The 12,565-nt window shown below is 39.5% G+C and overlaps 1 protein-coding gene across 7 annotated transcripts in view; it reads right to left on the reverse strand.

Moving 5' to 3' along the window:
• Positions 1-291: 291 nt before the first annotated feature.
• dgkh (diacylglycerol kinase, eta) overlaps positions 292-12,565 on the reverse strand; it is a 65,198-nt gene continuing 52,924 nt past the window's right edge. For 4 of the 7 annotated variants that reach the window (XM_032566993.1, XM_032566995.1, XM_032566999.1 and 1 more), the window contains 10 exons: positions 12,203-12,310; positions 10,727-10,840; positions 10,516-10,650; positions 9,242-9,402; positions 9,052-9,157; positions 8,077-8,169; positions 7,815-7,934; positions 5,546-5,651; positions 4,127-4,257; positions 292-2,268 (listed from right to left, as the gene is read on the reverse strand). In XM_032566993.1, coding sequence (XP_032422884.1) covers positions 2,182-2,268; positions 4,127-4,257; positions 5,546-5,651; positions 7,815-7,934; positions 8,077-8,169; positions 9,052-9,157; positions 9,242-9,402; positions 10,516-10,650; positions 10,727-10,840; positions 12,203-12,310 — 1,161 coding nt within the window. In that variant the 3' untranslated portion in view covers positions 292-2,181. Of the gene's footprint in view, positions 2,269-4,126; positions 4,258-5,545; positions 5,674-7,814; positions 7,935-8,076; positions 8,170-9,051; positions 9,158-9,241; positions 9,403-10,515; positions 10,651-10,726; positions 10,841-12,202; positions 12,311-12,565 lie in introns of all 7 variants that reach the window. The other 3 variants (XM_032566994.1, XM_032566997.1, XM_032566996.1) reach the window with 3 other exon arrangements.

A 12,565-nucleotide genomic window follows, 5' to 3' on the forward strand; every position in this document is an offset into this window, starting at 1 on the left:
TTGTGATGGAAACTCAGCTACTGCAAAGCTAAAATTAACCAACTATTATTCCCTAGCCTCAGTTATCAAATGTCAGTTTGTATTGGAAGAAATAAAACAAGCTTTATCGTCTGTCTTCCTCTGTTCTTTCATAATGTCTTATAGGCCTGAAATGAAGGGACGGATACAATATATTAGATTTGCACATGAATGTGCAAATCTAATAAGGTGTCATAACCTGCAAAATATTGATTCGTTTTTGAAAAAAAAGCCAAAAAAAAAAAGAGGTAAAAATAAGGATTATTTTGCAGCTGAACTTATACAACTGCTTGCATGTCAGGCTACTGACTGTCTGTGCACACAAATTCACAAACAAACATTATGATACGTGATAACACAACAGTCACGTCTGCCTAGTCAATCCATTCACAGACAGTCTTATTAAGAGTATCATCTTGGAAGCACAAAGGAGCGAATCTACAAACAAATCAACCACTGGAAGAAGTCTGGACCATGTAAGAAACAGCTGTGGGGTCGAACTTTAAAAATTCTCCCAGACTAACAAAATATAGAAACAAAAAACCATAAACATAAATAAAAACACACGTTTTAGAAGTTTTCCCCCCCATAGATAGAGATCATTTTGCAAAGTTTAAGAGAGAGAAACAAAACAAGAGATCCGATATTGCACCATCATCAGATTACAACAAAGTCAACATGTACAAGAGAGCAAAACAAAATCAGCAATGCACGACTGTTTAAGGTGTTTCACACTTTGTCCAAAAGGGGGAGCTCTTCACGAAAGCATGCCAAGTCAGCAAAACTACAAAATGCATAAGGCTACAACACTTACAAACATCGTTTGCATCCACTTGTTTACCGTATGTACAGTGCATAAGTATGTACAAACCTAGCATCACATCTAGAAATATACCCTGTAATGCCATCAACCTTAAATAAACTAACAGGAAAAAGTTTCTATCAACGTGGAAATAGAAGATCAACTGCTTTGTTACATATTCAAAACTGGTTACCTAATTGCTATCTTGCATTAGTTAAAACTGCCAAAAGATACAAAGTTGAGGTGATTTTTTGTTGTTGTTGTTTTTATTGTATGTAATGATATGAGGATTTGCACTTGCATAAAGCAATATGTGAAAAGTGCCTTTAAGGTATTCCTAACAAAAAAAAGCAAAACAAAAAAAAAAACTGAACAACCCTATAATATATTTGTCTGGCCCCTGACCAGCAGCGTCTCCTTGGAAACCGTTAATCCCAGTCTGAGCGGAAGTGAGACCCCTCGCGGTCCTCGAAACAAAATCATCAGGTTTTCCTCCAACATTCACTTTGGTTCTGTTTTCACATCCACGGACAACAACTCCACCAATTCTTACCTCGTCATTCATCTTTCTATGGTGACTGCCGTAAAGCACGTTTTACAACAAATAACCGAAAGTATGGCACTTGACAGAAATCTTTGACACGTCATAGTCATGCTAGTAAAAATAAATTAAATCGAGCGAGAGAGGGGAAAAAAGCACACCATCTTGGTTTCAGTAGTAACAAATGGCATCGTAATACTTAATAAGACATGTAAAACTTCTTCAAGTGTTATCTTGCACACCAAAAAATCAAGACACTAATCATGCAGTTAAAGATACTTAAAAGTTTAGCAAGCGTAGCATGCGACCGCGACCCGATGGCAGATGGAGATGTTTGTTTTTCTGCTTCGGCAGAATCCTGACGGTTGCTTTAATGCTCAAGAATCATCTGCAGTTCAAGCTCAACTCCAACTAAAAGTGAACCCCGAACTCATGGAAGTCTTATTTATGCTACTAGTTCATCAGACAACTAGTTATTAATATGGATTCTTGCATACCTGATAGTGTGCTTGAGTGGTTATTAACTCTGAAATGGCTTTTTTTTTTTGTTGCTATGAATTTTCTTGACTTCCATTTTGAACTTTCCTCAGCTTTCTGGACTGTCATGTTGGCACCGCAGCACAAACACACACACGCAGGCACACCAGCACGTCCTGGTCCCGTCCGCACCGTCACGAAGGCGCTCATGGCGGAGCAGTTAAAGCCGGCTCGACTTGAATACTCGTCTCCTCTCTCTCGCTGTCTGCCTAAGGTGCTCCCAAACTCCCACGTTAGGGGGGAATGTGTGGCTTCCCCGTCTCTGGCAATTATTGCTTCCAGGTTAAAGGTCGACCATGGAGACCTTGGCCAGCTCCTTAGTTCCCTGGAGGATTCTCTTCATATGACCCACCTTCGATATCCCCAGATCCTGAGATCCAACAGAGAGACAAAACAGAAGAAGTCAAGCACTGTGACCAAACACAAGCCAGTATGAGGAGTTGTTAGGGATTTCTATGGTTCCTATTTCCTATTGTGTGTGTAAAGTTGCAAAACACTACCACTATAGAACAAAGGAAGACCTGCTCTGCAACAATGACTGCGTTTCCATGGACCGTAAAATTGAAAAATAGGAATTCCAAAAATTAGCTTAATGGAAACATGCCAATTACAAAAAAAAAAAAAAAAACTTAAAATGTTTTTGCGATTGGATGTGGTGGTTTTTCATCTGCATCAAAATTTGTATTTTTCACAAAAGTGCAGTGGAAAACCTTTCTTGCATCACGTGAGTCACATGACCAACAGCCGGATGTTACCACCGGCGGAAAAGACAAAAACGGCAGGAAGTGGGAGGCATGTTTCTTAATGACTTACTGCGTGAACAAACTGATTTGCATGTGATTTTGATCACGTTTCTTGTTTAATGAAAACACTGGAATTCTGAAATTGTGGAGTTTTTTACAATAGTGGAACATCGACAAAGTTTTGTGTACATTCATAAAGGAAACGCAGCTATTGACACATTTCATGAACTAGAAAGTACAAGCTAGAATTGAGTGCTTTTCTTGATCCCCAGTCATTTTTGGATAGAACATTGCAAAGTTTCTAGACTCAAAATTGTCCAATCCAGGACATTTAAAGTAAAAAATTCTGTAAATTTTTAACTCAACTTTTTTTTTTATTTGGATATACATTGCTTAAATACTCATAATGTGTATCAGCATCAGATTAAAACAATAAACATGAGAAACAATAAGCATCAGTTTATTATTTCTCTGACACATCCTAGACTGATGCAGGGATTTATTCACAAGCACATGTATTTTCATCTTTTAACAGTTGGATATGAAATAATCTCTTTCCCCCCATTTTTATCCAAACCTGAAAGGTTTGTTTTTTGTATTTTGAAGGTTTTTCAAGCAGGAAGGATCACACACCAGACTAAAGGCCCTTTTAGAAGAGAGAAACTCAGTTATTTATACACAAGATAATAATACAAAAACACTTTCGAGTGTGAATTATAATTTAGTTTGTACACTAAAGAATTTAAACAGAAGTAGAGCACAAACAAAAATCCTATAAGACATTTTTCATTCAGTGCAGTGACGCAATTACAATCAGTTATTTAACAGAGACTTAAAACACAATAAACCTGTAAATGAAAAAATATGAATTGGTCAAAAGTAAAAAACAGTCATCTGGCTGTCAGATATTTAACAGAAACACCCTTACATTATTGGTGCATGCTAAATTTGATGTGTTGATACATCTTTGTGTTTTAGGAGGAGCTCGAAGGCGGTGCTCGGTCCAACCAGTCGTTTTGCACGTTTTGCACAGCTGAATTGTTGCCATGAAGGATTTCTCAGGCATCCATGAAAGAGTCAAGGCAACACTCCAGGTATGTTATTGATGAGCGAAAAACATTATAACATGATGTGAAGCTCAAAAAAGATGATTTTACTCAAAACTGCCCCTTTAAACATCACAGGTCATCAGATTGTGGTCTTCAACAAGTCACTCAACCTAGGCTTGAATCCCCTCCCACCCCCCCAGTGTCTTCTGCTTCCCTCCTGGTCAGTAAACACAGCGTTAGTGGGTTAGCAGGTCTTATCACCGAGCAACACCAGACAGTGGAAGCCAAGCAGAGCGATGCAGCAGGGAGACATGGGACAGGCCACAGAGCCATAGAGAAGCAGCACACCGACAGGAGACAGGAAGAGCTGATTGTTGGACTCACTATGAGCTGTAAACACCAGTGTGTGCGTGTGTGTGTGTGTGTGTGTGATTACCTTTAGGTCCCTCCTCTCCAGGTGCAGCAGCTCTGAGCCTCGGATGTCATGCCGTATGAAGGTGTCTCTGTACTCCCCGAGACTCAGCTGTTCCAGCCAGACGCCCACCTCCTCTGTGCCCCACCTCTCCACTACTCACACACACACACACACAAAGCAGAGCAGAGCGGGGCTCAGAGCGCCTCACAGGTACCACTTCACCTGAATCTCTGACTCATTTCACCCAGGATCTTTCTCACACACGCACACACACGTATGGAGATGGTGTCACAAACAAGCACACACACACACGCCCAGTGCACACCCCCACACACAGAAAAGCTCACAGATGGGCTCAAACTGGTAAATTACAGATGAGGAAGAGAGGAAGGATGGAGAGAAATGCAGTGGCGGCGGTTTGGCAGGGAAAGGATGAAGAGGCTGATAGGTGGTAAGAAGGATGCATTCTGTTTCAGGTGAGAGTTTGGGGTGAGTACAGGTGAAGGAGGAGGTCATGCTTCAACTAGGCCTGTCACAATAACAAATTGTCCCAGTAGTTATTGTGATAAACGATAATATTCTTGTCTTGAGACTATTTTCAATTAATATAGTCATAATGCCATAATAATGCAAGTTCACCTGCTAACTAACATTTAACCCGTTAACTGGCGGTATCCTATCCATGGGACAAATCTAGTGTTTGAATACTCTGCCTTTTTCGTCACCAGTTATGGGGTTAATACTGAAACTGGAAGACATTTTAAATATTCAAAATAAATAAAGAAAACACCTAAAAGGAACAAACAAATTGGACGCTCAAGTCTTTGCAAACTAAACAGATTTTTTTTTTTAAAAAGGGACAAATTGAGACCAAAGTACCAGACTGAAGACTTTCAGGCATCTAGTGTTTGGTAGAAAGAGAGAGAGAAAGGAGAACAACGCTGAACCATGCAAATGTTTTTTTAATTCATCATGAGATTAACTGATTTATTGATTATTGCAACAGGCTTAGCATCAACTGGGGTTGGGACACAGAAGACGGAGGAGGAGAGAGGAGGCAGAAGCCTGAGTGGTCTGCAGGAAGTTCAGCCTGCGGTGACAGGAAGATCCAACCCCCCTCCCCCCCAACCCATCTGGACAACTGATCCAGCCTGACGAGCTACAACCGGATCACCTCCGCTCTTCCACAAACCCGGACGGGAGCATGAATGAAGGGGTGGGGGTGCAGGTTGATGGTTCGGGATGTAACACCTCAACCACACGCCGTCACCAAGCATTTCCACCTCTACGTGTCGACTTCATGCATGTCCTTATCTAAAGGAAGCAACGCGGCCTCCAAAACACCATGTTATGCTTCGGGGCTAATTGACCTTTGACCCTTCCTGAGCAGCTGTAGGTACATGTGTCTGCTCAGAGAGGTGACGGTGCGAGCGCCCCTACCTGACTGAGGGCTCGTCTTCTTGGCGGCCTTCTCCTTCTTGAACTTGGGCACTATGCGGAACACGCTGCTGCGACTGTTCCTCTTGCCGTAACCCAGAGAGGGGTCCTGGTACATAAGCACAGTCAACCTATAGCCTTTCATTTAGCTACTCAACTCTCTTGTTCTCTGGAGCAATGCTACATTTTAGCAAGACTAGCAGCAAAATCATGGTAACGCTTCGTGAATTAGATGGGGGAGCTGCACCGTGAAACATTGTCTTTATGGGGCCTGATGCAGCCTTTTCCCAATCAATGGCCGCAGCATACACTAGCTGTGCTTCCGTTACAAATGTGAGAGCAAAACATTGACGATATTACGCTAATGTCGAAAAAACAACATTTTGCAATTGCAGTGTTTCTGTTGAATAAGAAATGCAATCACAATCACATGTGATAAGTTGTTCAAAAACATGCTGCGGCGTCATCCTCCTGCCACTTCCTATCTTCTTCTTCTTCGTCTTTTTCTGCCAGTAACATCTGGTTGTTGATCACATGACTTGTGTGATGTGAGAAAGTGTTTCCATTGCAGTTTTACGAAACATACTAATTTCGATATAGCTGAAAAGCCACCTCATCCTAGTGCAAAGCCTTTTTGAAATTGTCGTGTTTGTTTTCTTAAGTCCAATTGCCGCAATTATTTGGTCAATGGAAACGCAGCTAGTGACTATAAAAAGTATTCATGGCACTTTGATGTCTTATTTTTTTATTGTTTTTGGAAAATCAATCATGATCAACCAAATGTGGCCATTTTGACAAAGAAGTTTAAAAAAATTTTTTTTTTATTACAGTAACATATCTTGTGATTTATGAAGGAAGTGGCTTGCACTAATCAGAAAGTCAAAGCTGAAACTTTACATTTTAAAATAACCTGCAAAGGTACATTAGTTTTAGAGAAAAACTAAATGCTAGGGATGTCCAGCAGTTTTCAAGAATTCCAGTTTTTAATGCTGGACACAAATGTAAACCATACTGGGGCTGAAACGATTAATCGATTGATGAATTGACTATTGAAATAATCAACTAATTTAATAATCGAATAATCATTAACTTGAGTACAGACACAAAAAAGCCAGTTGTCAGATGAATTCTTTGTTATAAATGGTTAAGTGTTCACTAAAGAAATGCTGTGATTGCATTTTAAGAAAGAAAATGTTTATTTTCTTTCTTAAAAAGGAATTGGCTTATTTGTTTTGCACATTTGAAAACATATACTGTATAAAATAGGCATAAGTGGTCAAAAGAAAAATTTGCAGAATATGTAATTTTTTTCACCGATTACTTGCCAGAATAATGAATAGAGCAATCAATTATTAAAATAACCGTTAGCTAAAATAAGCTCGACTATAAAGAGTTCACAGTCTTGCTATTTGGTTCTGTTTTCATTAGAACCGGGTTGTAATGTGTCACTGTTGCCTCAAGGTGTCAGACTGACACTGACCAAGACTTAAGGACCAGACTCACACTAACTGGGTTAAGATGGATCCCTGAGATAGAAAGTTACAGAAACTTCAGCTGGATAAAAGGTTGACAAATATATATATATATATCACCTGTTAAAAACAATTTCTAACATGACTAAATCTTATGGTGAACAAATCTAGCTTAAGCTAAGATATAATGGAAAAAATGCTCTGACGTTGTTAACAGGATTTACACAGTAAACCTTTTAAGGTTTAGTACATTTCTTTTGGTACACTAAGTATTTCATGCTTATTTTAGGCTACGCCACCTGCTGGCATGAATGCGTAACTGTAATTACTCAGAGTGGCAAAGAGGCCAGTTCCATGTTTTTGGATGTTGATTTCCACTCAAACTAGTTTCAATAAAAGGCTCATTTTTAACAGTGAAAACATAAAAGCAAAAAATCTCTAAAAAAACCACAAAAAAAACTAAAACATGTTTTTAATGGCTCTAGGATTAGTCTTTGCTGAATAATATTTTTTATCTCCTTTACAGATTTATATTTTCAGTTTTTAAGAGGACTTTGGCTGTTTTTGCAACATAAGAACAGTTTCTACCAATTTTATTTTGACATCTATAACTAAAGAGTGAGATAAACTTCAATTTCTGTTTGGATTTACATGTTGCGTACGGATTGTAATGGTTATTTGTTTTAGACGAAGGGTTCACCTACTTCCCTACCCTGTTTGTTAACATTGTCTTTTGTTTACGTCTGTGTACATGAGCAGACCTGTCTCAGCTGTGAGAAGTGGGAGCAGAGGCTGCTTACCTCCTCGTCGTTGGGCTGCAGTATGTGGTAGAGCCAGGGGATTTCTCCCAGTTTGCCCAGTTCAACATCCAGACTCTGCAAAGCACTGGACAGCTGCTCCTCCTCAGGCGGGTCTAGTTGCTGCCAGAAGCAGGAGAAGTCAACTTTTTTTTTTGTTTTTTTTTTAAAAGCAATACAACTTGGAATTTTGGTCAAACCAAAACATTATATATCTACAGTATGTATACAGTATATATAGAAGACAATCAATTCCAGAACTAACCAGAGAGACTCGGCCCAACAGAAGAGACTCGGTCTCGTTGTGGAGCGCCTTGACGGTGCTCGCCACCTCGATAGCCGTGTTCCTCGTCAGACTCTGGAGAAGGAACACAACCGGTGGTGAGGCTCACGACACACAATAAACGGTTCATTAAACATCCTCAACATGAGCAACAACACATGTTTCCTGTTACAAGTTAAATAATCTGCCAGTGGAAATAATACTTTTTTTTTAATCAACCTTAAGGAATTATTGATTCAAAACAAACTCCTATATTTTGCTGAAAAATTACTTGTAAGTTAGTTTTATCTTATTTTAAACGCAGAAAGATATTTGCACTGGAAACTAGACAAAAATACTGAGTAACATTTTGTGTCTTTGCAGTGTAGAAACATGAGAAACATGGCTGGAGTAAAAAAGAGGCGCAGTTTAGCTTTAAAGTTGCAGCATGTTATTTTATATATTTGTTATAACAGTGACAGTTTGTTATGAGACAGATAATCGATCTCCTCCACCTCCTCCCTGAACTGCTACTGCCGTCTGAAGAAACACACCTCCGGGTCAAAATCAACCAATCAGAGCCAGGAGGCGGGTCTTACTGCTATCAATCAATCTTGTGAACGCGCTGTTAAATATGCTAACGGTGGAGAAACAGTTCAAAATTACAGGAAAACCATTTATTCACCATCATTGGTGGTTATGCTAATTAAGGAGGAGTGGGTGAGAGGGGGCACGACATGCAAATAGGCATGATTGACAGCACTAAGACCCTCATTCAGGCTCTGATTGGTTGTTTCTAGTTAGCACTGGGAGAAGGCACAGGAGCTTGATTTAGTCACATTTATCTACTGTATGTCGTATTTCTTACAAATACGTAAAAAAATTTATTTTTAGTAAAAGTTACATAGTGCAGCTTTAAATACGCTGTTTTAAAACAGACTGTAGTAATGTGCTGTCCTGGTTGTGTTAGCTGCTTACCTCTGGGAACTTGGGGTGCATTTTGTTGATGGCGTGAGACGCGGCGTTAACAGCATGAGCCAGCTCCTGCTCCAAAAGCCCGTTGGTTTTTGCAGCTTCGCATATCCTGCAGCCACATGGAGAGAGCGCTTACAGGACCGGAGCCAGGGCTGTGGATTCGGACCTGACATTCTGGATCAAGCGTTCCTACCTTGTGATGAGCTCTTCGGCCGCCCGGGCGCACATCTGCATCAGGGCGTTCTCCTCCTCTGTGGCCAGATCCACAGACTGCTGCGGGTAGAGGTGAGGCCGCAGGGGAGGCTTGTCGTACTTCAGTTTGTCCTCCCATGACTTCAGTGTGTTCTCAAACGCCTGCAGGAAACAGTTTGAAAAGATTCAGCATAAGTCAGAGCTGCAATAAAACCAATACTAGCATTAAATACATTTTTGGTTTTTGAAGATTTAAGATTTGGGAAATCTGGATTTTCTTTTTTCATCAAAGCACTCCTTGGGTTCCCATAGTTCAGAGTGATGTCAGCAAGACTAGTGTGGCCATCTTGTTTTACAAGTTGTTGTTTTTTGGGTTTTTTTACTGTTTATATCTATTTGGACTTTGGATTCAGGTCATGACAAAATATAAGGGTCAGGCTAAGTTCATAACGTTACAGGAATGAAGTCATGACAATAAAATTGAAATAATACAAGAATAAACTCTTAATAGGTCTCTAATAGGTCATTTAAGTAGTAATACTATGAGAACTCCAACACAAAAAATAACATAAAATTTAAACAAATTTTTGCTCCTACTTTTTATATGTTCTGGTAAAATTGCATCTTTATTGTGCTAAGATTATGACTATATTCTCATAATTACTCTGTCATACAGAATGGATTATTGAAGCACTGCAAATACCTAAACTCTTACCAAGTATTTTTGTAGTTTCTAGTGTAGATATCTTAGTATGCTTGAAATAAGACAAAACTAATTCATTAGTAATTTTTCAGCAAGAAATAGGAGATTGTTTTAAGTCAATAATTCCTTAATATTGATGAAAAGTACTAGTTCCACTGGCAGATTATTTCACTTACATAATAACATGAAAAAAATGTGCCAGTGGAACAAGTACTATTCATCAACATCAAGGAATTTTTCAGTTAAAACAAGCTCCTATATCTTGCTGAAAAGTTATTTGTATGTTAGTTTTGTCTTATTTCAAGTGTGATAAGATATTTGGCCTAGAAACTAGACAAAAAATACTTAGTAAAATTCTGCAGTATAAAAATCCACGTTTTAAACGTATTTTCTGACACTTTTAATTTCTTTTTGAGAAAATAAATGACAAAAAAAAAAGATTAAAATCGAAAATTGAATCAAGTATGAAAACAAACCAGGAGATTTTATTTTTAAGCCGTGTCATCCTGCCCATATCTCTTCCACATCTCCTGTCTCCATCTCCTGTACATCACCCAGCGTCTCTCCCTCACCCGGTCTCTGGTGAGCATCTGCGCTCTGTTCTTGTGCTGGATCTTGATAACTCCGGGCGGCTGGATCCAGGCCTCGCCGTCCACCTGGATGGGAACGCCCTCGTCTCCCAGGATGGTGATCTTCACCGTTCGACACTGATTCAGACAGAGATGCGGGTTAGATGGGAGGACGCTCACTGTCGTTCTCGCTGTTGTCCGTGTTGCTGCTCACCTGGGCTATGCGATGATGTTGCAGCTTGATGACTCTGGACACGGCCATCTGCATGCTCCCGAACACGGCCACCACCTCCAGGATCTTATCATCAAACGACGGAGCGCAGAAGATCTGCACAGCATCACAGTACAATGTGAGAGATGTGTCTGCACGCCTCTGCTGCATTTGAAGATGTTTCTCAGCAAAAATACTAAATCAATCTGCAGAGATGAAGTACTTTGGTTTTTTAAGATGGCTGCAACTGCAGGTGTGCATTTTTATTCAGGCACCTTAGATGGATCATTTATGTACTTTACATAAGTAAAGTACATAAAGTATCTACTGTTGGTAGGTAAATCAGTTTACTTACGAAGTGTTATACTGATAGGTCATAACTGGAAGTTTTTAAATAACATCCTTGGAAACACAAAAATTAAAAACCATCCTGGGTTTACTAAATGACCGTAAAACTCAAATTTACCAAAGCAGTTCTTCTCTACTTGACTCCTGGAGTTAATTTTCTGACGTTGGCAGCTAGCTGTGCTGCAGTGCTAATGCTAGCCTATTTGTTGCTAGAAACAATATATTGTGATTGACTAACATGAACAGGCAGAAATACATAAAGATAAAACCAAGACCATTAAAATCTGAAAATGAAATATGATACAGTATTTAAAACAATAAAAAATCCATTAGAAAACTGAAAAGTTGAAAAATATCAGCGAAATTCAAAATGAGAAATTTAGAAATGCTAACTAAAATAAATGCCAACCCTTTTAAATGCACTTCAAAAGTAACACAATACATTTACTGGGATTGGAATATAAATAAAAACATTTTCATAGAAAAAAAAGAATGATCATCAAACAGACAAAACATTGGAATATTCTTAAAATTTAAATCCGAGTCATATGAAGTGAATCACATATTATAAAATGTTTGTTTTTAAATGTAATTCTCAATTATCCTCAAATCTAAATCGTCCATGTTTTGTATTTGACAATGTTGTCCTTCTGCACATTTTCAGCTAGAGAGCGTTCACATCATTTGAAAAAATAAAATAAGGAAAAATAACAAACTGCATCAATGCAGGTTCATCTTTTGCATACACATTATGATTTACTCTCAAAATGTATTTTTGGATTGAGAAGTAATTCAAAGTTTTATTTTGAAAGTTTTTTAAAAAATTATTATTATTTATTTCAATTTTGAAACATGTTCTTTTCTTGGATTAATTTTTCTCCTTATACGTCAGCACCACATTTACATAACAGCACAGAGTGTGTGAGTGTGTCTTCTCCGGGGGCTGTTTGCAAAAGCTGACACTTTAATCCTTGGGCAGCCATTGTTCTTTGAGCATTTAACAAACAAGCCCACGTAGCGGTCCGGCCTGCAGGACGTCAGGGTCATGTCAAACCAGCGTCCGTCCGCGCCGGCACTCATTAGCTGGCAAAGGAGGAAAAACAGAGTGGTTTTTACTGTGAATGTACTCACATCATCCTCCTTGGTGCCGCCCCAGAAGTTGGTTCCGCCTGCGTAGCTGGGGATGTTCAACACGGCGATTCCCTGCAGGCTGGGCAGGGGGATGTACTGACCGTCACACTGGAAGACACCAGGGCAAAATGTAAAGCTCGGCTTCAGGTCGCTTCAGCAGCGTCGCTCCATGAACTCTCCATACGATTTTGCAACCCACATGCCGAATTAGTGGGGTACTGCAGGAGACTTGCCCAAGTGATACTCAAATGTTGCAGGAATGACATCGAAATAAAATGACTTAATCTCATTGTGTGGCGTGCAGATGCTTCGCTTGCACTGATAAAGCCACCATGTACGGTACGCTGAACACTTGGAGTGAGT

Source organism: Xiphophorus hellerii, chromosome 7 (genome assembly GCF_003331165.1).
Source record: "Xiphophorus hellerii strain 12219 chromosome 7, Xiphophorus_hellerii-4.1, whole genome shotgun sequence".
Classification (NCBI taxonomy): domain Eukaryota; kingdom Metazoa; phylum Chordata; class Actinopteri; order Cyprinodontiformes; family Poeciliidae; genus Xiphophorus; species Xiphophorus hellerii.